General features: G+C 38.8%; 1 protein-coding gene across 3 annotated transcripts in view; it reads right to left on the bottom strand.

The window, feature by feature from the left end:
• Positions 1–26,883, bottom strand: part of ADAMTSL1 (ADAMTS like 1) — a 444,801-nt gene that overhangs the window by 109,574 nt on the left and 308,344 nt on the right. For all 3 annotated transcript variants that reach the window (XM_065655435.1, XM_065655436.1, XM_065655437.1), the window contains 5 exons: positions 22,356–22,482; positions 16,318–16,392; positions 13,175–13,332; positions 2,737–2,848; positions 1,979–2,117 (listed from right to left, as the gene is read on the bottom strand). In XM_065655435.1, the coding sequence (XP_065511507.1) occupies positions 1,979–2,117; positions 2,737–2,848; positions 13,175–13,332; positions 16,318–16,392; positions 22,356–22,482 (611 nt within the window). The remainder of the gene's footprint in view (positions 1–1,978; positions 2,118–2,736; positions 2,849–13,174; positions 13,333–16,317; positions 16,393–22,355; positions 22,483–26,883) is intronic.

The following is a 26,883-nucleotide window of genomic DNA, read 5'->3' as shown; positions in this document are numbered from 1 at the left end:
ATTATTAGGAAAAGCATGGAAAATATCCATAGTACAAATTCCACAGGCAAATTACATATTTGACTCAGAACTGTTTTTAAAAATCCCCAGCAGCTTAGGCTTTAAAAAAAAATAAGGCACATACATAAAATTACTTTCTTATCAGTACTGTGAGAGGTGAATCTAAAAGACAGGTTCCATATTGCTGGACACCTTTCAGCAATCCTTTTTCTGAAATGTTCCTACTTAGGTCTCTTACTTGATCATACCTGGCCTCTACTGATGCTGTGATGCTGGTCTCAAACCATTCAAAGGAGAATTCAAAGAAACTGATCTGAGAAACTCACTGAGGAAAAAATACAAGAACTTTATTATACTAAGGTTTCTAGTTGTAACTGTTGATGTATTTAGGTAACCTGACAAATCACATATGTTTTTTTGTGGAATGTACTAGAACAATATAAGTCAGATACTGAACTTGGCAGACTATTGTTAAAGGAAAAAATGGTCTTGTTGCATTGTGTGAAAGCAGTTGAAAAAGCACTTCTGAGTACATACTCAACAGGAAACAGTTTTCACACAGTTCTAGTGAAGCTAACTGATTAGTATGATTTTGTTAAAACATCCTAATGAAATACATGATAAAATATGTATCTTAAAGAATGTACAATATAGCTGAGATAATGTTGGATTTTGAGATTTGATATTTCCACTTTTTAATTCTGGGAGATTTTCACTTCAGATTTAAAAACGTATGAGAACATTTCTGGCTTTTAATTATTTACAAACAGAATTGCCACTAAAGATGCATTTATTTGAACAAAGGAATATAAACTGCCATACACTCTAGGCAAATGTATCTTTAATGACAAAGAAACCTAAGTGTTAACTGCAGTTATGAAAAGTCAATGAACTTTAACAAAAACTTTCTAGAAGAGGTAAAATCTATCTTGAGCTTGGAGTGATTTGTTCTGCTCTGATAACACCTAGCTTGTCTAAAGCTGCTATACCCGGTTTGGGAAGCAATCATCCTCAGTCGAGTGGATACGTAGTCCCATAGGTCCCTAAGGCATCCTTCTTCTATGGGCTAGGACATCTTTCTTCTGTGGCAACCTCCAGCAATCTGAAGGGCCACAGTAACTTTTTTAGGTGACACTTGAACTTGCTTTATCAAACCTGACACAAAACTAGTTTAAAGGGAAGGAAGCAGGCAAATAAATGTCTTTAGGGCATCCTTGCACGCATGCCTGCTAGGCTGCAATAAGCCATCTTTTGGTAAAGCCACACGAGAGGACCAAAAGGTTTAGATTACACAAATAAATGCTTGTGGTTTATGAGTGGCTGAAGAGTGTCTTCCATTGAAGTTCAGGGGAATCAGTGAAACAAAGAACTGGTCCTTTTTGTGATTTTGTTCCTTTTCTTATACATGGGAAATCTGACTCTGTGATTTTAGCATTTTCACTATTAATCTTCTGAGGAAGAATGCTCAACATGGGAGCAGAGAGGATTCTTTTGTGAGGGGCTGAAAGGTACTGATAATTAGGAAAAAATCTCTGCTTTACATTCTTACAAGCTGCCACGACTGTAAGTCGGCTTTGTATTAAGGAAAAAATGTAAAAAACCCATAAAAATAATGCTTCTAGTTGTGATGACAACAATTTTCCAACATTTTTACCCCAAGAGAATTTTTTCCATCTCACTAACACTTACGAGACATATGTTGATCACGGGATGGTATCATGAACAATTTTTTTTCTCACACTTTGTAATGTTTAATGAGGCAGAACACAATTTGTAGGGAAGAAACAACCATTTCAAATCAGTCTTGCAATGTGGAGGTGCTAAACAGAGGTCTTTATCTACACAGTGCATCCTCAGGATGAAAAATACATTGAATTACATAGTCTGGATGAGACTGTAAGCAATAGCAACACAATTTTTTCCTACTTTATCTTACTCCTTTAGAGCCTAGCCTCTTTTAAAACTAGAGGAAACTGACCTTGCAGGACAAGGATCCAGATTACATTCTTGAAGTTTTGGCTTTGGCTTGATATTTTCGGGATAATAGTGACAGTATTGATCTGCTACTACCCGGTTGCTTCTCAGATCAAAACATTCAGCAGATGTCAGTTGATAACCTGCAATACACAGTGGGAGAAATAATATATAATGTGGTGCTCTTCCTATCTCTCTGTGAAGCGCATCTAAGATCTGGTTTGGTCAAAAGCGAACAGAAAATATCAGTCCCTTGGACGTAACAGCTACTGTTTTACAGACCAGATTGAAAACAAGAAATTAAGTCACATGTAGTGGGACACCTAAGATAACTAGTGTGGTCAAATAAAAATTCAGAGGCCTAGAGGAGAAAGAAAATATAAAGGCTAAGGTTTCTTGATCCCCAAGGCTCGTATACTCAATTTCAGTTCAGAGTGTAAAGCCAATGGTGGGGATGGGGGCAAATGGAGACAAATTGTGATTTCAAAGTTGCCCACATCCCATCAGCCCTTAAGTTTGACAGCTGCAACATTAAATGCAGTTTGTGGATATCAAAATGTAACTTATGTACAGAGCTCCGTACAATGCTAAAAAATCTACAGGCTACTACTACTGTTACTACATCACTCACTCCCTACAGTTAGATGTAACTATTTTCATTTTCAGATTTTGCCCATTTTAATGGTCCAAATATCAGTGCAGAAGTTGGGACAGATCCTGTATGCAGACAACTGTTTCTGGAATACAGTGGTAATTCATTACCTCCTCCACAGGATGCTGAACAAGGGAAAAAATCAGTTTCCCTCCATCGGTGAATGATAGGCTGATAGAATATAAACTGAACTGAACTGTCAGCAGCACCAGCATAGCGGATCTGAAAAAGATATAACGCCAAAGAGTGAACCTGGCATAAAGTATGGGGAAGAAGCATTCTGTCACATGTGTCTTGCAGCTTTGAAACATCTTGCAGCTACGTGAAATATCAGAGATACTTTGCAATAGGAAAATTAAATGAACGAAATAGAGCATAGATTGGAGGCAAAATCTTGGCTGCAAAACACAGTCAAATAAATTCCTGGGCATAATCAGTGGCATTTCTGACCATTCTGAGACCATGTTCTGAAATAATGAATGCACAGTAATTGCATGGTTAGTTCTACTGAATAATTTTATGGGGACAGAGGATATAGAATTATCTTTATTCCATCAGAAAATCACTTACCACTACCTGCTGTCCCTGCTACATTGACATGGATTTTAGATCTTTAATATTTCCCAAACACCTTCTGAGACTGTCTATAATACATTATAGTCCAGAGTAGAAAACGGGAGGCTGTGCTGTGAGAAATACAGAAGTATAAAAATTCTACTTCAAGTTATTTTGTTTCTGAGCTGAGGCCTCTTTTTCATTCTTCTTCGTGGTACTGTCATTATCATAAACCGTCCTTCTGCTTACTCTATTTTGGCTGCAAAAAATGCTCCTTTCAGTCATAGGCGTGGACTTTTGGCTGGATCTGAGTGCATGTTTGGAAAATACTCTTTAGAGCCTACAAGTAGTGCAAACTTTTAAACCACGTGAGCTTCACTATGCTATCAGTACTTTTTGTGCTGAATGGATTTCCCATGTAAATAGGAGTTTGTAGTGCAAGGAGTGCAGTAAGAAAAGAGACATTCACACTGCTAAAGCAGCACCACATGCACACGGCCCAGGAAAAAAATCCTTCCCGTTTGGTAGCTGTGCTGATCAATACGGTTATGGGCACTTCGAAATCTCTGTAGGACATTCCTTGTCCTTATCTCTAGGCCTTTGCACGAACAGCTGGCAAGGGAAGAACAACAATGCTGTTACTAAAAGACTCTCCTAGTTGATTATTTGTCCTAGGACATTGAGTCAGTCCTGCCTAGGCATCTCTGCATCAGTGGAATGATGGTATTGCAAAAGTGAAAACTGACAAATCTCAACCAGAAAAAACAAAACCTGCTCCTAGACAGTACTCCTACTCTCAGGAGCAATCCCTCCCTGTTCTCTCTCTCTCTTTTTTTTTCTTTCTTCAGACAGCTTATATGTTTCGTCACTGCCTCCTTATTCTTTTCCCATGTTTTGAACAAGTTGCCCTGCTTTAGAAACATCATTTTTCAACCTGCCTTTCTTTTCTGTCTCTCCAAACACCAAGGGATACTGTCAAAGAGTAGATTGCAAAACAGAAGCAAAAATATGACAAATTGAGCTGAACAGTGTAATCTAGGTTGTTTGTTTTGTTTTCCTCTGTAGATAGACAGAAACATGATTACAAATCAAAGAATATATTGAAAAGGAGGAGAAAGATGAAAATACTGCAGAATATGTTAATGGCTGTAAGAGATCTGGCCCACAGAGACTAAGGCTGCCCTTTTCTAATTAGAGTAAACAGTGATGTAAATTCCCGACAGGAAAAAGAAATACAGCTGTAGCAATACAGCTTCTTCAGCAAACAGGAGGCCTTTTGCATGGATTAGTACCATTTGAGGCTATGTGTTAGAAACAGGATATCTAATTCCTTATGTGGGGATGGTGCATTAATCACACACTTCAGAGGGGTCTTTCTGGGCTCATGAAAGCCTCCTGCACTCCTGGGAAAAACGTTCTATTGTGCTGGAAGCCATTAGGGGAGGTCTCTCAACTGAATGTGAAGAAAAAGCATTCACTAGGGAGAATTTAGCTCTTACTCTTTGTTTTTTAAGCATCATCAGTGATTCTTAAACTCAGAAGATCTACTCAGCAGTACAGTCTTTGGTGAATCATGAAGAACAGACCAAGAGCTCACACACAGCCTACTATAAAAGGAAGTGGAGGAAAAAGAGTTCACATTAAAAAAAAAAAAAAAAGAAAAATCAGGAAGACAGAAGAGTTAATCTCCCTGCAGACTATTCCTGCATGTCTGCACAATCATCTGTCTGCTTTGACACAGAGAAAAGACAGATGTAAATCTTTTCCAACCTAATGTGGAAGTCACAGACCTGATAACAACATAGGTGGGAAAGAATTACAATGAGCCACAGCCATGAGCTGAAATCATACAAAACAAGCAAATGAAAGAAGCAGGCAAAGTGCAGTTTATTTTTTTAAGGAGTACTGTAAGCAGAAGAGGAACAATATATGATGATTTCACAGAACAAAAATTTCTTTTTGATTTTGTTTGACAGTTTGCTAAAGCTAAGATCTTGATCCAGGAGAAAATATCAGTTGCTGCTTGAACCTTGCAAAACCCTAAGTGAGACTTGATAGCTAAATGCTTTAAGAAATGTCCTGGTTTTGCTGCACAGGGCCAACTTCCACACATTAAAATACTCAGCTCTGGAGTATGGTGAGATGTTTTACCCTTGCAGTATTTGCAACACTCTGCTAGATGCGAGAAATGCCAGAGCTTCAGAAGGAGACAGTCAAGTGAGATGGTCAAAGAGATTCTCAAGTGAGAATCTTTAGTTAGTCCTCTAACTAACAGTGATTTTTGTATCCTTACGTCACTGAACCAGAAAAAATGGCAATCATTCCTTCTGTTTGCAAATAAAACCCTATCTAAATGTATTGATAGCAGACAGCAGAATCAATCAGATCTTGCAGAGCATTCAGCCCTGCATTTGTGCATTGCAACCCCCCAGAGATCATCCCTGTGTTCCCTTAGGTTTCAGAGGAATTTGAAGTAGTCAGAACATCAGAGAATCCCTCACCACTTCGTAAGACCCAAGATGGTATCACCAGTTTCATAAAGAGTTGGTTAAAAGTAGAGTCCTTAGACTATCCACTACAGTCACTAAGAACAGAGGTATCTCTTTTCTTGCAGAAAGATCTTGAAAAAAAATAATTGCTTCTACCCTGCTTTTCAAAATTCATTTTGTAAATGACTGGGATTGACAAAATGCAGGATTGTTTTTGGAGATATCCACAGAAAGCTGAACAGAAATAACAGACCTCATAATTTGAATACAATAGCAGCATAATCTTTTTGAATTATTCTGATCTGTCCTGTGACCAAGAGACTGCAGTATCTGAGTTTAACTTTGTATTGTGCTGGTTTTCCTATAGCCCTAAATTTGATGAGTTCACGCAAAAACAAAGAAACATGCAACATCCCTCAACGCCCAACCATTCCATGACTGATTTTGGCAGCATATGCCTGAACCATTTTTTTGTGTGTGTGTTCACTGAAGAACACAATGGCCTGGCCTACAAAACTGCACTAAGCTTACTTGAGCAGCTCTAAATTTTAATCAGTAGTTTATAAACAGCAGTAATAACCAAGCAATCATCAATGTTAACTGCAGGGTTAAACCATGAAAAGTGTATTTGATAAGATCTCCTTGTATGAAACCATGTGTTTGGTGGAGGAGGAAAGACACCATTTTTTCTTTTGTGTGTGTGACCCAAAATGGGGACAAAGAAAGGGAATTATTATCGCATACCATCTTTTGTCTTATGAAATTTGACATGGTATATTGTGTGTATATCATGGAGCTCCATGCCTCTATGCTTATTAAAAAAGTTCTAATAAATTTTTCCACATTACTACAAATGCTTTCCCCAAGTGCCAAATCCCCAGTCATTTGGTTTGATTTATTAATGAGAATTCAATATTGAAGTCTTCTAAGTAACATACAAAGAAACTGGGAAGGAGGGTATTAAGAACTCTCTTCAGTGGCATACCTAATTTTGTGCATTCATGTTAGTAAAACCAAAGTTTTTTGTATGATGCTTTCCTTTCTCTACTTAGAGTACTTTTAATATTCCTATAATATTTGTATGTAGTGATACCTCACACTGAAAAAGAATAATAATGTGCAAGAGATTTGCTGCTGTTCACAATTTGTTCATAAAGGAGAAATAGGAGCCAGGCATTTTCTTGGGAAAATAATTTTACAAGCTTATTTAAAATAACATAAAAAGTACAAAACCTGTAAATCATGAGAGATACTGAAGGCTTTCAAGCATATGGTCTAATACAGGACTACACCATGACTCCTCTGTGCTTGACTTTATTTCCCTTGGAATGTTGAAAAGAGCTCTGCTTTCCAGCTCCAGGTAACACATCTACTGTCCACTTCTGCACTCATCTCCCTTGACTGTGACAGTCCTGTGTTGGATCAGCTTGGTTTTGGGGTTGTCTTTACATGGAAGACAGCTCCTTCCATTGCTTCTCAATTCAGCCTCTAAATCAGCCACAGAAATCACTGTGAAATTACATTATCACGAATGTACATGTTTTACAAAGCATTTCTGAATTGACCTTGCTTGCCATGCCCCAATCTTGGATTAAGCTGTGTTCCTTTAAGTGGTTAGGATGACTATTAAAAGCCTTTAGACTAAATCTGTCACAAAGCCAAACCAGAAAGCTACAAGTTTCAAACATTTTCTCAGAGAAGAAAATAGAAAATCAATGCAATGAACTGGCCAGGAGGAGCTGGCAGAACTGGAGCCTGCTGCATGAGCTGTAACAGCTATGGTAATCTGTCTAGAGTCCACTGCTATGCCCTCCATGTTAGATACTACTGTTCAGAATGGTAGTGGGGTTGTTGCAGGCATTCCTCTGAAAACATCGGCTTGGTGGGCAGCAACAGTTAAAAAGATTAGCGGAATATTACAGAGACAAAGGGAAAAGGAGAAAACATTGGACAGCCAAGTAAAATACATTTGTGTCCTGATTACAATGTGTAGTTTGCTCTTTTTCAACATGTATATTTATATACCATATAATTAATCTATTTATATAAATAAATATTAAATACTTTTATTAAACTACACATTTATTTATAGAAAATTGACATTTCCAAAATACACATTTATATACTTAAATATGTAATTTGTGGCTAGTATTTATGTATATTTATTAAAAATTATTAATATATAACCACAGTCAAACCAGAAAAAGGACAGAGAAGGGAAATAAGTGTAACCCTTGCATGGGCCATCTTTGATCTAAGTAAAGATTAAACAGAATAAGACACTAGGAAAGAGGCAAATGATAATGACAGAGATTATAGAAGTAATGGAGAAAGAGGGTAAATGGTAGTAATAATTACCTGTTTCTCAGAGTGGGAAAACCAGAAAGAATCTGAAAATATTTCACTAATGGTTTAGAAATGAGATGTATTCCTTATTCTACACAGCGCATACCTCATTCCACAAGCTAAACATTGTCAAAAAGACAAACATAGCACAAAAGGGCCTATAGAAATTTGTGAAGACTGGCTCATTTGAGTCATTAAATACAATAGTCCAAATGCAACACAGAGATCAAGAAGGAGGTTCTACAAGCAGATGATAACCTTAATCCACTTCTTGCACTCTGTCCTTCAGTATCTGAAACCAGTTCTTCTCTGAAACAGAAACCTGATTGAAGCAGATTTTTTGCTTGACCTAGTACAGCAATTCCAATGTACTTAGACAGAATATGTTCATTAGGAGAATGATGGTGTTCTAATAACTATTAATGGAAATAATTTATATTGAACAGAAGAAAAAATTTGCCAAAATATGAGGAAAAAGGTAGAATCCTTCTGAACTTGTCACAAGATCTAGTCAAGATACATAATGATTAGGTCTCTTTTCAAGCTAGTCAACTTGTGAACTTGACCTAGAGACTATTACAATAACTGTATAGTTATTGGAAACTGGGAAATCAGAATGGGTTATACAACCATTGCTAAAAAAAAAAATATGGAATGCAAACATAGGTTGATAACAGCTAGTGATACAGACCATGTTACAGAAACCCTTCCAGTTAAATCCAATCTGCCCTCTACAGAAGTAACCTCAGTAAGACAAAGGAACTATACTCCAATGGTCTCTTCTAGATTAAGCAAAGTGTTTTGATCATTTGACTTTGATAACAGAAAACTTGGCTTAATCACAACTAAACTTTAACTCTTACTATTTCTGTGTGCTCAGCCTTAATTCTAGCTCATCTGTTCCCAGGAGCACCCTCCTAAACTTGGTGATTCCAAGACTAGATCCTTCACCATTTCCTGTGTGACCTGCAGCCTTCTCCCAAATATGAGGCATAATCACCTCTAGAAACCTTTGCCAGCATCAGGACTAAATTACACAGCAGACTCTTACTGTCATCACCTCCAATACTCTTATGGTAATGTTTCTAAAATCCAACAATAAGCCAGCCATAAACAGTAGGTCCTTGAAGCTAGAGCAAATTTGCATCTTTTGGCCTCTGCCCTAAAGTAAGTATTGAAGTGATTTCTTATTTCGTTCCACAAGGTAAATGAATATATGCTCTTGGTTCAAAAGCAATTATTTAATCCAGTCCTGGCTGTAGACTGACAAAGGCCCATCAACCTCTCTGCCAGATGCCTGAACATGTATTATCTCCTGCAGGCCCTTGCAAGTCCCAGGAAGTCTAGGCTAGACTCCAACCTTACTGTCTTTTGTTAACCTGGACTCTAATCAAATGCATTTCTCTCACCAGCAGTTTCTGCCAGTGCTAGATCACGACTGAGATAATAGTTGTCTGGCTAGCTCTAGTGCTCTATGTAACTCAGCATCCAGTTTTGCTCTCTATCTTATGACTTTTTAGACAATTGGAGGCCAAAATCCTAATCTCAGCAGTAACTCTGCTCACGGGAACCTGGTGTGTAGCATTTCTGAATCAGCCAACAGTACCCCCAGCCACCAGCACAAACAAATAGGCAAGGCAGTCTCTTCTAGCAGCAGCCCTTAATCAAAGCTTGTCAGTCCTAGCACTACAGAAGACAACATCAATACAAATCCAGTCCTAATCCAAATACCTCTGTCAGCCTCCAGACAAACATTTATCCGATCCAGCCCTATACATGCCTGATGCAAAGCTGTTGATCCCATGCAGACCCTATGAACAAACTTTCATCTTAATACCAGGGGTTGAAAAACAACATAAACCTTGTCTAGTCTAGATCTAGGTCAACAGTAGTTTCTCCTCCAAACCAGCCCCAAGCCTGGACAACACCCTTTACTAGACCTTGTTTTAAACCCACTGGTATTTGCTGCTTCACATCTGAGCCACAGGGCTAGGGCCCTGGCTATGTGAAAACCACAGCCTGTAAAACAACCCCCACAGGCTGTGCTTTGCCAGGCCTAACCCTTCCATGGCAGTCCCTTCTGGCTGTTTCAGTAAGCCTGTAACTCAGGTGGTTCATATTTGTGGTGCTGACTGCTTTAAACAGTTGACCAGTGATGACTGTTAGCATTACATTATCCGGTGTAGACCCCATCTGACAGTATTGATTCATCCTGCTCAAAGAAATGCAGATGTGTGAAACGAACTGGTCACTCCAAGTTTCTCTATTTTCTGTCTGAAATCAACAATATTGACAAGGGAGATTTTTTAGCACATACAGGTGAGTGTGTAACCCTGGCAATCCAGCACATTAGTGGCAGCTCTGCCAATACAGAAAAGTCCCCCTATATGGTATTACTGCTCTGTTCCCTAGATGACAGTGTCAGCCAGAAAAATTTCCAGGTGAAAATGACCTTCACTTCACTAGGAATTTATCAAACATGACACTTTTTTCTCCTAGGAAAAAGGTATTTCTATTCACATGAATCAGAATTTTGTATTAAAAACACCACAACAGGGAAATCCTCAGAAGTTAGGAAGAAAAATTCAAGTGGAATTTAAGTTTGCTATCATCTTTTCGAGGCCTCCTGCCTTTAATACATTTAAAGTTATAATGGACATTTATAATTCTCAAACTATTAATATAAAAAATAAGATTAAAAACTCCAGTTCTTCTCCCATTTTGTGACAACACCTTCACTTTTAAAAAAGAGAGCTGTTATACTGTATTATTTTTACCACTTACATATCTTGTGAAAAGATTGCCAAGAGTTTAGCACATGAGGAATATACCACTGACTATTACAATGCCACGAAATCTAGCAATTATACAATTCACCTCCTACAGGAAAAGCATGAGGTTTCTTCTTGCACTTTTAAAGCACTCCATGTCACCAGTAAAGGAACTTAAATATCAGCTCCCACACTGAATTTCTACTTCTGAATTATATCCAGGTGTCTAACTTGACCTCTCTGAATAAGAGCATACGGGGTCAATTGAAAAAGATTATAACAGCCATTCTGGAGACAATAGTCATAAAACTAGAGTTCTGCTACAAGTTCATTTAGATCTGTTTTCATAAAGCATACCTCTTCCCAGGAAAGTAAATCCTGATACCCAAAGAAATCCCGCTTTGTAAGGAAAACTTGCTAATACCACAGAGAAGCCTTTTATCTGATTTTTTAAAGAGAAGTACTTTACCTTCACGAGCTGAATGCAAAATCATCATGGCTATAGTAAACATGGAAAGCAGTTGCCAAGTCTGATTTAACTGAGAAGTATGCATGCATTTTGGTACGCCTGCATTAGTCTTATTTGTATGCGCACTCCTATATCCAACAAAATCTAACAAATGAAATACCCAGAAGATAATAAATTTTGTAAGAAAAATAATTAAATAGTATAACATAATATCCTTGTTGCATGAAGCAATATCTAAAGTAGCTTCCATAGCTGTTTATTAAAAAACTAACTGTGATTCAAATGCAAGTAATTTTAAAGTGCCTGATTCAAGGCAAAATCTAGTGCTAACCTCAGAAAAGATCCCACAATTGTGAACAGGGGTTTTCTTTGTGCCTCCTCATGCACTTAAGATGACAGATATGCCAATAAATTAACACCTGCTGAGCCATGCTATTCTGACATTCAAAAAGTGGAAACACATAGAAGGAAGTATTAAAATATTTTAATCTCAACTCAGCAGAGTCATTATACAAGTGGGACACCATCTTTCATTTAACCAGCACTTCTTACCTTGCTTTAACAGAGAAAGAAATGCAACCATCTATAGAGAAGGGCATTTCCCTGTCATAAAAGATAACTGGAAATACCCAGAACACACTCCAACCCTCCTGTTACCATTTCAGGGCCACTGGTCTACATGGCCAGCTGTCCCCGACAGGGATGTCCTAACTAACAAGGCTGCTTTAAATCCATAGACAGAACAAATAATGCCAAATGAGCAATACTGTTTACATTGTGCTGATGCTCATCATCTGGATATCATTTTACACAGGTAAAAGCGTTTTAGACATTTTGAATTGACCAGCATCTGTTTTATTAAGGCATTTTCATCCTGACCTTCAAAGAGAAAGGAACGCATTGTTCAGGTCAGGCTTCTCCTTGTGAACCAGTCCTGATAATTTCAGCTTGCTTTTAGCGCTACTAACACACCAGATGAGTAGGGGACAGTCTATAGGGCTCTGCTGTTTCCCAAGATAACCCATTCCAGCCCAGCTCAGCTAAACCAAACACAGTAACTTACTGCAGTTTCCAGTACATTGTTCAAACTTCTAGCTGCCATCAGCTCTAGGTTAAAGCAAATGTCATCTGCCTCTGGGGCCCATGGTGAAAAATTTATGTAGTCCTGGACATGATACAGGTTTTACAGTTTTACAGCTGAAATCCTTCAAGTTGCTTGGACCTACTGGAAAAGGATTTATTTTATTGTAATTCCCAAATGTTCATTTTTGTATGTGTGTTTTCCTACAGAACGTATGCATTGCTTCCAGCAATGTGTTTTATATTACCTGGAAGAATAGAAATGCTCTAATGGGAGGAAACAATTTTATTCTTATTGCCGGTGCAACACAAAGCAGAACTTCAAAATGACACTTCAAAATGACACCATGACTTCTCAAGCAAAGTCATCCCACTTATTTTGGAGCTTGGGGACCTCATTCTCCACTCCCTTACAGTCTTCTGTGAAATTGCGCTAGTATAAACCTCAGAGATTATGGGCCAAAGATACAGTCTTTCTTTCTTTGAGCTTATCACAAGCAAATCAAGCTGAATGTCCTTGATTTATAGGTACCTCAGCAGCACATGCAGAGAGTAATCTGCCTTTCTTGTAATGAGTTCATCTTTTCTCTTGAAAGCACATACTGGGTATGCCTTTCTTGGTATAAACTCAGTCTCTTTCCCGAGAAGTATCCAACTAGGCTTTCATCAGATATTTAACTGTAAAGAATTTAATGTAGAGCTAAATAACTAGCCTGGACTAGGCTTTGTGGTAAATGTCTACTTGAAAATTAAGATCTAGAAAAATCACTCTCATCTTTCTAATGCATCTTGTCTTACTTTATGTTGCTCTAAGAGGTCTACGACCAATGATCCTCACCTTGATAGTGAAGTCTGCAGTGAGAGGCCCAGATATTCTTAATATCTCCTTGTCAGGAAACTTCTGGAAGTCAACACTAGAATTGTCCACGAGGAAGGAGCCTGTGAAGCTGAGGCTGTTTTCACTCTTCACACCTTGGAGAGTCTTGGTTTCCAAATCTGACAAATGCAAACAAATTAACAGGAAACTGGAACGTTATTATTTGAAGTAAGTGTGAGAGCAGAAAAAGAAAACCAACAAAAAACAGTGGTGGTGTAGACTTGCCTCCTAAATTAGTGACACTGCAATTTTTTTGTTCTTTTCCACAGTTTATTCACATTCTCATACATTCATTTTCTTTTTTCTCCTCCATCTGCTTTTTGGCCTTGTTCAACCCTTGGATTTTTAGCTCTGCATTCACCTCCTCACCCACAGGTCATGTTTTTATTCTCTTCCAGACATATTAATCCATTCCTAGTTAGGCATATTTGCTGTCATTTAACTCACTCTCAGTAAGTCACGCTCCTATGCAGAGCATGACTCAGACCTTCCCCCATGAGTGCTGGCTTTGTGAAGTTGTTGTTCCTTCTTTCAGTTCAAAGGTGGGTCACTAACCACATGGTGCTGTGGTAGACAATTAACTGAAAGCAAGACATTCAGGAAAGAAAGATCAGTTTGACAGCAATCCTGTCTCCTCTCCAGAAGCAGTCCGATCCATCCTGGTGGAATAGGAAGGGATGGTGAGTGCTGAACCCTCCTGAGTTCTTCTGGCTCCCTCTGCACTTACAGCTCACAAAAAGTGGGCACCAATCCAGATCCCGTTTGGTATCAGTTACTTCTAATTGTCAAATTATAGTAAACATATTAAATTATTTATTAAATGGAAATCAACAGTCAGAAAGCAGAACTGTTCCATCATCTAGCTAGACTCCCGACCAACTCTAGGTTTTGCTTTGTAGCACATTCACCAGTAAACTGTTTCTTGTAGTTATTTCAAAGTGGCAATGCCCTTCATCATTAAGGATTGCAAAGCTGTAATCCTTTCACATGTATTTGTGAAATTATGCACAAAATCTTATCTCAAACAGAAAGGCAGCTAAGGCAGAATCTGAATTAGCTGAGGACATATTATTAATCTGTGATGGAATAATACTTTCAGAGACAGTAAATGGGAGAAATGTTTTTATGAGCATGTATTAAGCTGTTAATTAGGGGAAGAAAAGATAATTGCAGTAATTAGACTGCTTAGCAGGATGGGTCATAGGAATTAATTAATGAAGGAAGTTGCAGTACACTAAGAACTTGCTCTACGTTAATGAATACCTTGCTTTTCAGTGAGACTAGTCTCTTCCTTTGTGATGGACTTGGCAACATATTTACTTCTGGACAAGGCTGCATGCATCAGGGATAAAGATGGTTTTAAGACTTGTGTATATATAATTGGCCTCCTGTTGACTTCTCCCCCAACCAAAATACACAGGACAAAATACTCCCTCCCCTCCAACTGACTGTAGCTCATATGTATATAAAAGCCTGTGATGGGTGAACAGAAAGATTCATGGACATCTGAAATGAGCAAGAGATGTATTTGGACTTTTTCATTTTTACAGAGATTCAGGCAGATACCTCTGATTCAAATCTTTTTGTCCTGAAATGTGATATGGCCTGAGTGAAGACAGCTTTAGATGAGTTTCTCCTGCTAAAATGTAATTTCTGTCTAAGCTGGTTTATAGCTCAATTTCTCTGAAAAAATAAACAAAGCACAATTTTTTTTCTGTCTTGTAAGAGAACACGTATACTGGGAAAGACGACAGGAGAGGAAAGGAAGAGTGAAAATCATTTACTGGGAAAGTAATAACAAGCATAGTGGAGCAGCTTAGGAATACCCAAAGGGCCACTTAAAACTGAAGTACAGGCAGCATTTGAACTTTTAAGAAAAACATAATATATTTTTTTCTTAGTGTATAACCTATAATTTGCTGGTCTCTATTCACAGCTCTAAATCTAAAGAACCATTAAAAGGTTATGGCATGCCCACTGTTTTCTCAACACAAGCAGTAAGCTACAGAAGAGGACCAATAAACCACCTCTTATTTTGCCACTCAGCATAAATTCTTTGGCCAAAGGAAATCTGGAGAGAGTGGGAATGATTTGGTGTTCTACCTTGTTGCTGGCACTAATATTTGTATTTATACTGACAAGCATTTGTATTTACACTGGCAAGCATTTGTATTTACACTATCCATGCTGCAGGAAAGTCCTATTACCTTTTTAAAAAGCAGAAAGGAAGCCCTACTTATCTGACAATAACTTGTGCTTCTGAGAGGTTATGCAGTACAGTTTGTGGTTTTCTGACAGTGAATCCCATTTACCAACATTCCAGTGTTCATTTGTTGCCGATGAAAAAAGGAGCAGCTTTTGAGTAGCTATTGAATTGGAAGGTAAGAGAGAGGGAATCAGGGAGCTTCTATTCAGGAAATAAATAGATTTTACTTCAGCTCTCCTAGTGTATTCTCAAATACTGAGACTCTTCTTCCAGAGAAGGATACACAGCTGCTGGGATACACAGCTCCCTTGTCAGATGAAGCAGGGAAGTGCTATAACGACCAAGTGACAGGCTAGCAACAATATCACTACTAAGGAGCACGGTTTGACTTGTGCATGCTGTTTCTAATCTTCAGACTGTGATTTGTGTGTGTGTGCATGTGTGTGTGTCCATGCGCATTTGTGCATGTATCTACGGGAGTGAAAGAGATTATCATAACAGGAATGTGTTAAAGTCATGAGCAGCTTGACGGCTAAGCTCTGTTGTAGGGAGGCTTATCCTTTACTGTCCTTAATATTTCTTCACTCAGTGGGATATATTTTATTAATTTTAAACAAAAGCACTTGGCACCAAATGAGCCAACCAAAGGATAAGCAAACAGAAACGACTGAAAAATTATGGAGGAGAAAAGGATTCTGCAATGCTACCCAAGCTCTGCTTTGAAATAAGTGTGTACCACTGATGTAACTGGGTCCAAGGAGAGCTTCTGAGGGCAGGACTCATCCCTGTGTTGAAATCAGTGATCTGAGAGAGGGAAACCAGACACCACAGTGTAAACAGAGCACTGTGGGTTAGCAAGGCTTTCTTAAACAAATATACTTTAAATTTTTTTACTTACATAAATGATCGGGTCCTTTCAGCACGAGACGAACTTGCCTGCTTCCATAAGGGATAGCAACCACCGTATCATCCACTGTGGGAAGGCAAAAGTGCATGGAGAAAATAAACAAAGAAATTCCCATCCGTTTTCAAATAAGCAATGAAATAGGTGCTTACAAGGCAGTCAAAAGATAAGCTTTTGGACCAATTAAGCCTATGAATTATGACAGAATTTTAAAAATCTGAAAAAAAGGACTTGTTAAATACGGTAAGAACCCCAAACTGTTGATTTTCGTTATTCTCAACGCCTTTGCAACCATTTCTGGGTTTCAATAGTAACTAATAGCTTTCTATTTCACCACGACTCCACTTAAACCACTTCCAAGTCTTTTGAATTTGTGTTTGTGGTGAAGTAGAGAAGCGTAAGCCTATTCTGATGCTTAACCAGAACAGCCCATTCCTTTTCTTGACTCTCCCAGTTGAACACTATAGCTTCTCTGCGACCCTGTCTATGCTGTGATGATCTCCTACTGCCCCTCAGGCATGCCTTCCCTTTCACACCTTTTATTATAATGATTAGAAGTGCTATAATTCTGCTTCCCTTTCCACACCACTAACAGAAAGGCCCTCAAAAAACAGAAGCCAATTAGCCTGTAATGTAAACAGGTGTTAGAGCAGGATCTTCCACCTATAAAGCCCGTGGGAGCTTTGCCAACTGGATTTAAACTGAGGTGTGAATTAGAATGTAGGTCACATGCTGCTGTGAGAGTTAGTTAGGTCAGCATTTCTGAAGAGGCAGCAACCTCAGTAATGTCCTGAATGGAGACAGGAAGGAAAGGTATGGAATGATGCTAGAAAATGCTCCCAGCTCTATGCTTGGCTCATGGAATGGGTGCCCAGACAACGCTGACCTGGATGAACCGGCATGCCCTGTTCTTCATTTACTTTTCCCTGTCCTTTCTGCCTCCTTCTGCTATAACCAGAAGTTGGGAGAGAAAAAGTACGCATGTCTAAGAAGTTTTTTTTTTGGAAGGTGGTAGACATGAGAGGAATGAAGGCCCCTTTCACTAGCTGTTCATTAGAACTACTCACATCTGTGTCATGCAATGCCTGCTAGCAAGAACTATAGCTCTGCTCTCCAAGCAATGCAATGTGTTGCTTTGCCAGGTGAGGTTAACTCAGCAAATAAAGGCATATTAGCTTTCATCCAAAGATATGATCTGGGGCCACAAATTTCTGAAAAGAGACCTGACCAACCTGGGAAAACAGTTCTCAGTTACCAGCAAAATTTCATGTTGTCATTTTATGTGAAAAAGAGAGGCAACAGAAAGAGGGAAAACTATGAGAAATGGGGACTTCTTTTAAAGAACACATTCATTCATCCAGACCAATAATATCTGAAAACTATGAAACAGAACCCTTTAAATTTAAAATTCGTTTACGTGCCACAGGAATTTCTGACACTGTTCTGTTGGAAAGTTTTAGCAAGTGAAATATCCATACTTCTGTGACCTCTTAATATCCCACAAGTGAGGCAGCAAATCTAGGCAGCCTGATAAATCTGTCTATCACAAGAGTTGTGTGGACATAAAGCCTGTTTGTGTACTCAGGCTCTTCAGAACATTGTCATTAATTCAAAATGTGATTTGATAAGTTTCCTCAACCTATCCAGAAATTTCAGTGTCTCCCAAGACTTCTGTATTGCTGGGGTTAAACTCTATTCAACACACATTCTGTTCATGTACATCTCTATATCACACTAATTAGCAAAGATAGAAATCTTTCATTTCTACAGAGAATTACCATTTCCTAATTGAAAAGACAAATATTCAAGTCATTAAATATTGATATTCTAATGCTGAATTTATTGCTGAATTTATTGGTACCATTCTGGCACTCATATTCAAGATACCCAGTGGGATAAATGCACTTTATCCATTTTGGGGGAAAAAATCCATGAGTACGACAAATCATTCCGCTCTGTATGTATCACATTTATTGGAATGAATCTGGGAAAACTGTAACTTCAATTTTTCAAAAAAAGTTAATGGTCTTTTTACAAGTCTTATTTAAAAACAGTACCATGTCATTGTTACGTTTTACTGTCTCTCAATGATGAGCTCTGTACTGGAGAGTGAACAACTAACTCAATGACATGGCACAAAAGAATTGGACAGTCTAAAGATCACGCAAGCTTATATATCATATATTCTTACATCTCTTCTGCCCCAGGGTATTGCTAGGACTATATTTCAATTGATCTTGTCATTGCTTTCATTTGAAATCCTAGCACCCTTTATGTGAAATGCAAAGCTCAGTGGGATTCATGCTTATCACAGTGCTTCCTGCTCTCAGGAACACAGGTTAACAGTGATAAGAAGGAGACATTTCCTGTGAAGAGATATGTGGAAGTAAGTATGGGAATATTTACTCATAGCTCTCCCCATCCATAAGCAGAGAGGCAGATTGTGGAGCAGCTGTGTGGAGCACTCTGAAGGTGCAAAGTATGTTAACAGGCATTTGGTTTCCTCCAGAGGAGAAGGAGAGGAAGGCAAGGTATTGTCCCATATAACTGAGAGGACAGTGGCCCAGGGCTGTGAAGAAAATGCAAGGATTTAGGGAAAGTTTATATGTCAGATACATATATCGGATTCCCATGAGAGATCAGTTTCTTCTGGTTTTGGACTTTGAATTTGGACTTTATCCAAGTGGTCTAGCTGTCAGTTCCCATGATCAAAAAAGGAGTTGTTTCTATTTCCTCATTACTATTGATATTCAATAGAAATCTGGAACTGCATCTATTTTTGACGACCATGGCAAGAGTAACCAGATAAATATCTACTCTGCCTCAGCAAGGCTATTTCTATAATTCTCTTTTGAAAGTAATCTACTTCAGTAGTAGATGTCAATACTGTTTTTAGAGAAATATTAACTTTGCACAAGGTGATCATCAGAATTCACCCATCACTTATGAGATCAACTCTGCATCTCCTCGGCAAATAGAAAGAAGCGTGCTTAAATGCAGCTCATCTCCATAGGAAGATACATGCACTCTTTCCAAAAGGAGGTATTATTAAAAGAAAAAAAAAAGAAAAGAAAAATCACTTTATGCAGACTTGAAAAGATTGAACCACTGAAGCCCTGGACTAAAAGAAAAGGATATTTCTGGAATGAATGAAGTCTTTTGTAATTTTGATGGGGGTTTTTTTGGAATAAGAGCATAGACACAGGTGCTTCCTTTTTCATAAATATCTAAGAGACTATTCAACATCACATTGCCTTCTTCCCTGCTATGCTTCTGTTTCTGAGACCACTGGGAGATGTATACTACCCCTATAAATACTGAGGAAGCTGTTCCTGTACCAAGTGCTATGTGTTTAAAAGGTCTATGAATTTCTTTCTAGTACTATCCTTCTGCTATGCCTTTGCATGATATAAACAGCATGGAGAAGGGAACTGGATATGAGCACCAATAAATGAATTCAGTATGACAAGCTCAAGACTGTGTCTGGGATGGTTTTGAGATATCAACAACTTCAGAAACTATTGGAGCGGTGATGGAATAAAGGCCACTGTCCAATTTCCCTAGCACAGTCCCCAACATGGAATGCTGTCTCTGTTAGGAAATAAAAATCCTGGGTGAGCCCACAGAAGACCTCTGCTCATGTCTGGTCACTGCTGCACATGACCCTTCTGATTTCTCTTATCTTGCATGGCAGTCTGTCACATAGGCTTTTAATGCCTTGTTCATACCATGGACAAAATGGATGTAATTCTTGAGAAACAAGGATTATTGTACAGAGATAACTTGGAATTAAGCTATTCACTAACCAAATGTAATCCAGTCATTCCAGCAAATAAATCAGGCCCTGATCCCAGATATGCTTATGTGGATATGTTTACAGTGACAAGTAAGAAAGATGCTGACACAGATAAAGTGCCAAAGTGACAGGTATTTCAACAGCACTGAGGAGGATAAATGCAGAAAATAAAAACAGGGTAAGCTTTTAATCAAAATCTCAATTTTTCACAGCATATACATAATCCATTTGGAAGCAAAGCTCAAAAAGAATTCAAATTAATTCACCTATGTGAAGGAGAAATGTAAGTGTGCCCTTTACAAGTGTAAAAAGCCAATTTAAAGGAGCACTTACTTTCGGTATATTCAAAATTCATACTGTGTTGCATAACAACATGTGTCTACAGCAGAGGAGAGAATAATATCATGTGGTTTATACAGAGTGCATATAAACTCTGATTATCAACTTCAGTTCTGTTTAACAATTATTTGCATGCAAATGTGCCTGAACGAACCATTCTCTAACATTTTTTTCACATTTGTCTCACTCTAAGACTATGCTCTCTGCCATCTGCTCTTCTACCTATACACCATTCTTTAACAGCGAACCATTGGGAGTAGGAACTGTATTTTATTAACATTTTAGTATTGATCATAATACATAAGTGCCTTTATCCTCAGTAGAAAAAAGAGGAACACCTTTTTTACCACAAAACAACTGAAAACTAATAAATTATTCCAACAGGAAAATACATTTGGCAAAAAAAGTTCACAAATACTATTGTGTCTCAAGCAGCTTGGAGATTTCTGAATCTCTTCATGCACATCGCACAAACAGTAACAGTGAGGTAAAATTACATTCCTAAATCTTTGTGAATTGTTTCCTTTGCTCTTTAATGTGCAGTTCTGCCTCAGCGATTGAACTATTATGAGGATTATTCCTTTCCTTCTTTCATACAAAATAGTCTCCCTTCCTTCCTTCCTTCCTTCCTTCCTTCCTTCCTTCCTTCCTTCCTTCCTTCCTTCCTTCCTTCCTTCCTTCCTTCCTTCCTTCCTTCCTTCCTTCCTTCCTTCCTTCCTTCCTTCCTTCCTTCCTTCCTTCCTTCCTTCCTTCCCTCCTGCCTCCCTCCCTCCCTGCCTCCCTCTCTCCCTCCCTCCCTTCTCTCTTTCCTTCTCTCTCTCTCTCCCTCTTAGGCAGCAGACACAGCCACAGAAGTTGCACTGTGCTTACTACTGCTCTGTGTGCTCTGCTCCATACCCAAGCACCTATCCTCTCACAGAGAGAAACTTCTGTAAAAAACACCTCCCTCTGCTCCTCACAGGAACTGAATGCTATCTGTATAGGAATCCACAAGTGTACACGCATGGTCTTCAGCACATACTACACAGCTGTTTGAATCTTTTAAGTCATGTGCTGTTCAGCACTGGAAAAATGGTAGAGCTGGTTTTATTAAACTCTAATGCCACTGAGTAGAACCGGGGGCAGGTTTGCAGGCTAACACACATGGCGATTTGTATATATCTAGGCATGAAAGTACATCTATCTTTTTACCCTTCCTTCAAACTGACCAGACATTCCCTGTCTCTCATCCCAAAACTTTTATAGCTCCATCTATTGTGCTGTGAGCAGGCCGAAAAGCCTGCCTGGGGCCCAGGATAAACTAACCCCGTCACCGCGGCACACTAATGCTGCTTCACAACAGCACTGAAGCGGGCTCAGGCAGTGTGTGGGAAAGCCCCTGTCTGTCTGTACCCATCCATGTAGGCACCTCCTGACGGCTTAGGCACCTCAGTCCAGCTCAGGACTGAGCTGCTGTGCCCAGCATGCAGGCAGACGTGGTCCAAGATGGAGTGCTGTGCCAGGCCGGCACCACCATGACCCCCAGGTTCCCCGCTGCTGCAGAGCAGCATAAATCACTCTGTTCAGAGCAGCATGGACTGAGTTCTCTGCCCAGCCACAACCAGAGTAGTGTGGGTAGAGCCAGCTCTTCTAATCCTCCTGCTCCTCCCAAGCAACCGGCGAGCTGAGATGGGGAATACACTGATGACACCTTTCCACAACCGTCTGTCTGTCCCCACAGCCAGAGCTATAGTGTGAGCAAGCCTGATTTAACCCAAGAGGGAAGGAACTGTGGGGACAACCAGACTGACCACAATAGTAGAACTGCTTATGGAAGGGTGGGGTGGAATCTAGCTTGCGAGGAAGGTGTATTTCACTAAGAGGGGAAGACGGCACTTTACCAGAAAGGACGGCTTACATTTATTTGCTGAGAGCTGGGACTTATACTGGCCTCGAACCAGCCGGCAGGTAGACCCATCACCATTGCAGACCCCACAGTTATCTTCCTTGACTGTGCTTCCCAGCTGGCGGTCGCAGCCAACGATCTGGCAAGAAAGAAAGATGTGCAGTTCAACGTGAGCACCTACTGACTGACTGCTCAACCCACCTCTGCAACTAATTGCCGCCAAATTTCTCTCTCAGCATCTCTAGAGGGCCATAAAGTACCTTAGCAATGAAAGAGGCTGAGCAAATCTGGCTGGGAGTTTGAACCGAATTCAGACATGAGATAGTGAGCAGGTTAGTACTCAATGGCTTTTGCAGTCCAGAGAAAGACAAGAGTATTGTTGGAGGCTGTTTTTTTCAGGGCATTGTGAACATTTCTTGCTCAGAGTCTTATCAGTAATTACACTTACAGATTCACAAAGAAAAAGCCTGAAATAGATAAGAAGACAGATAGGAAGAAGACAGATAGATAAAAGAGCAGCACAGATAAATAGTAACATGGCTGAGATTTCAGTGACATTTTACCTGCTTTGCAGTTGGGAAAACCATGTGATTTAATTATGTTTGACAATAATCCCATTCCACACTATCAATGACTGTGTTCAGACATTGTTAAAGATCTGATAAAGAAGAAGGGAATGGTTAAAACAAAAAGAACTGAGAGTCAGAAATGCAATTACCTGCTCTGCAACTGGCTTTATGCTTATGTGCAAAATTTCTGGTTCCAAATTTTAAAATTTGAATAGATAAAATAGGCTTCTCAGTTTGCAAAAAAATATAGCTCTCGGGAGAATCAAATATACATTTATAATTAAATAAATTTAAAATTAAATTAATGAAATATAAATTTATTTAGCAGAGTGCTAATGTAGGCCTTTTGTTTGAACTTTGAATTCTGCATCCAAGTTATGAATTTTGCACATAAATAATTACAATCCAAGAAATTAAGCAAGTCCACACAGTGTTATAATTACCTTTATACATACTAGAAAATGAAAGGCCTTTTAGCATTCTGGCATGCAAAGTAAGCAGTGAAAAAAATAATTGTGTATAAATTCTACTTCAAAGAGTTTGTACTACAACTCTTAGACAAACAGAGAGTATATATAAACACAGGGAATTTTTAATAAAGTGCTTGTTTGAGCTTTAAATCTTCCTGCATCTGTGAGTTTCAGTTAAATCAGAGAGCTGGGTCCTAGAAACCAACAGGAGCAAAGAGGGTACTTATCATCCAGGCTCATAAAAGCTCCATGTGTAACTTGCCCACTTACATATTCAGACTAACAGTCCTTTTTTGTGCAAATCTGCATGTGCAGAATAGCAGATCTCTGCTAGAGTGAGATGTACTTCCAGGTTTGACACTTTCTCTTAATTTGCCTGTGAAAATGCAGATTTTGATTAATATCCAGTATTTACTTTCAGCAATTCGCATTTCTAACGTGATTGTTTTACTAGCAGCACAATACCAGTTTCCTTGATTATCTGTCATATTGATGGTATAATTAATTTAATTTAAAACATTACAGGTTTAGATTCAGGCTTAATGAAAGCTATTATCAAATTTCTTTGACTTTACCCACTTCTACTGAGGCAGAACTGGGTCAGTCTCCTATGCTTCTGCATTGTATTATGATGTCTCCAGGGGAATTAATGCGGGCTAATAGAGTAACAGTCAAGCACAAATGATACATTTCCCTTTAAAATCTAGTCATATCAGACTGTGAGAGACCTTTTATCACATTAGAAACACTATGACAAATAACGGTTAGATAGCTGAAGCAAATCTAAGATTATCTTGACTGTGACTGTTCCATACAGAGCTTTCAAGTACAGATATGTAAATTATGTCAGTGATACCATGTAAGATTTAAATCTATTTTCTCAGAATAAGAATATCCCTACAGGAGCTGAAGCACCTTTAATTTACACAGACTGGTTTGCTTTAACTTTCATATATGTCTCTGCGTAAACAAGATGTGAAAAAAATTCCTTACAGGATCTGAAAACTGTATGACATACCTACCAAACAGATTAATTTCCTTCAAGCACATTACAGCTCACTAGCGCCTACAGTGAGAAGGATCTTGCTGAGAAGCACAGATATCAGAGGCCAAAATTCCCTTCCATTTCTGCTTATAACATATTTTATATTCACACAATGATTCAGTCTAGAGTTGCATCAAAATCTGCATGCCTTTCCCTATTTTTAAAGTAACATGTGAACTGCCTGGATGTGAAAACGGCTGAATCTTAAATCCAGGTACGAGGCAATACATTTCGAAACCTGTTTTTACTTTTTTAAAACCTTTTTAACTTTATGAATTATCAGCTCACACATTGCCATGGGCTGTAGTCTGGTTAAAGTTAATTTATAAATTGAGCAATTTGGAGCTGGGTCACAACTTGTAGAGCTGGAAAATCTCAGTGGGAAAGGAAGTTACCTTGAGGGTCATTGCTCTTTTTGAGATTGACAGCCATTGCCAGTATATAGCATAAAAATAATTCTTTTGCTGAAATGCTGTATTTCAAATGGAAGTATGAGCAAAATGAGACCTCTTGTGAACAGCGAAACTTATGTACAAATGTGTTTTAATCTTCTTGAATTTGGCAGTCTCTCTGATAATTTTATGCTATTAGAAATTGTGATGAAATTAAATAAATTTCCTGTTTCTCCTTAAGGTGTCTGCACAGCTTTTTGCTTTACTCTGCTAGATTATCTGTCTTAATGGATATCTGGGAATATGTATGAAATTTTCATTAAAAACCCTTATGAGTTATTAGCTAGTGCCTGAAATAAAAATTGTTCCAAAGTTCACTGCTTTTTTCTTCCTTTTTCCCTTCACTACCTGGGGAAATCCTTCTTCCATCTTTCGGAGGTGATTATATTCAGGAAACAGGTTGGTAGTGTTTGCAATGGAGTCACTGGTGCTTTGACACGGAAAACACTACCCCAGACCTCTTATGTTACTTTTTAGTAGCTCTTATGTGAAAACATTATATAGGCTGGACTCTTATGAAAGCAAAAGATCAGACAAGGAAATATTAAAGTGCTCCTGAAAAAATACAGTTCATGAGAATAATAATGGTATGGCTGAGTTTAGATTAGAATATGTAATTTCCGTAACATTATTTTCACTTTCCATCAAGGCTGCAGAGAACTCTGCAAAAGATGAAGGTGTGGGCGAAAACATGTCACCATACCCCCCAAAATCTGCAGAGAGTTAGCAAGGAACAGGAAGGCAGAATTGTTTCTTTCAGCATTCACTCATAACATGAACAAAACTCAGAGGGGAGGTTTTGAAATTGCTGTTATCAGGGATGCCACAGATAGGACACACCAGGAGAGACCCAGATGTCAGAAAAAGTAGATTTACTTAGGCTGCAGAGCTAGAAAAGCCTGCCGAGACACTGAGCTATGGGCATACTCATCTGACTAAGAGTGGTTGAGGACTCATCATGAAAATGAGCACCATGGAAGATACTGCTTGATCAGTTTGGTAGACAAAGAGTGAATGAGGATATTGTACTTCTAATCTACAGCTCAGAGTAATGGTTTGGTGGACAAGGTTTGTAACAAAAAAACAGAGGTCTGGGGAATATTTCACTCCCTGAAAAGCTTTGAAATGTCAACTCCTCATCTTGGTTTGAAACTAGAACCAATGTTGAAATTTTGAAGTTTCTGTGGGATGGAGACTTCCTTTTCTGATGCATTCTAGTCCCAGTCTTAACATATCCTGGAGGGTTTAGGGAGATGGAGTCTATTTCAATCTGTAAGGGCTGGGAGGAAGCTCCCACTAGGAATGAAAATGGATTACTGCAACAAGTTGTGCCTGGAAATGTTCTGAAGTAAGCAGTTTTCATACTAATTTCTATTACATGCTAAGCTTCCTTCCCTTAAAGCAGGGTAATGAAGCACAGACTTTCCACACTGAAATCTTTTGAGTTTCAAATTGCTGAAGTGCGGTCAGAGGCTTGAACTGCAGATTGTTACCACACAAAATGTCAGAAGCAGCTCCATTCAGTTCCCTGACAATCTAATCCAAACCCCATTAAAATCAAGAAAATGCACTTATAAGTTCAACAGGCTTTGGATGAAGCTCTTGCATATTTCTAAAGGCGTTCTTATGAAGCTCATTGCTATTGTGGTTAAATGCCCTCATAGCAGTACAGGCAGATTATGCAGAGCTCTGGAGGTCTCTCAGTGTATGGAAGATGCCAGCCATGTAGTACTAGAGTGAGGAAATCACAGGTGAGGGCCAACTCCCTGCCCAGTTCTTTACCAGCTCTAAAGTGAGATCATTTTTCATTCTCTTTGTGGGTTTAGCATAAAAAAGTTAGCAACAGAAAGCCAGAATAATAACATCTAATCCCTAGTTGGCCGAGCCTGTATTGTTTTCTGGCATAAGATACCACAGTTCTGCTCAGAGGTAAAGATTCCATATTATATTTTAGGCTGAAGTCCCATACTTCCTGCTGAGTTTGATTCTCCCCGCCCCCACCCC

This window comes from Caloenas nicobarica, chromosome Z (assembly GCF_036013445.1).
Source record: "Caloenas nicobarica isolate bCalNic1 chromosome Z, bCalNic1.hap1, whole genome shotgun sequence".
Lineage (NCBI taxonomy): Eukaryota > Metazoa > Chordata > Aves > Columbiformes > Columbidae > Caloenas > Caloenas nicobarica.
Note: the sequence above shows the minus strand (reverse complement) of the source record. Positions and strands in the feature narration are given on the sequence as shown.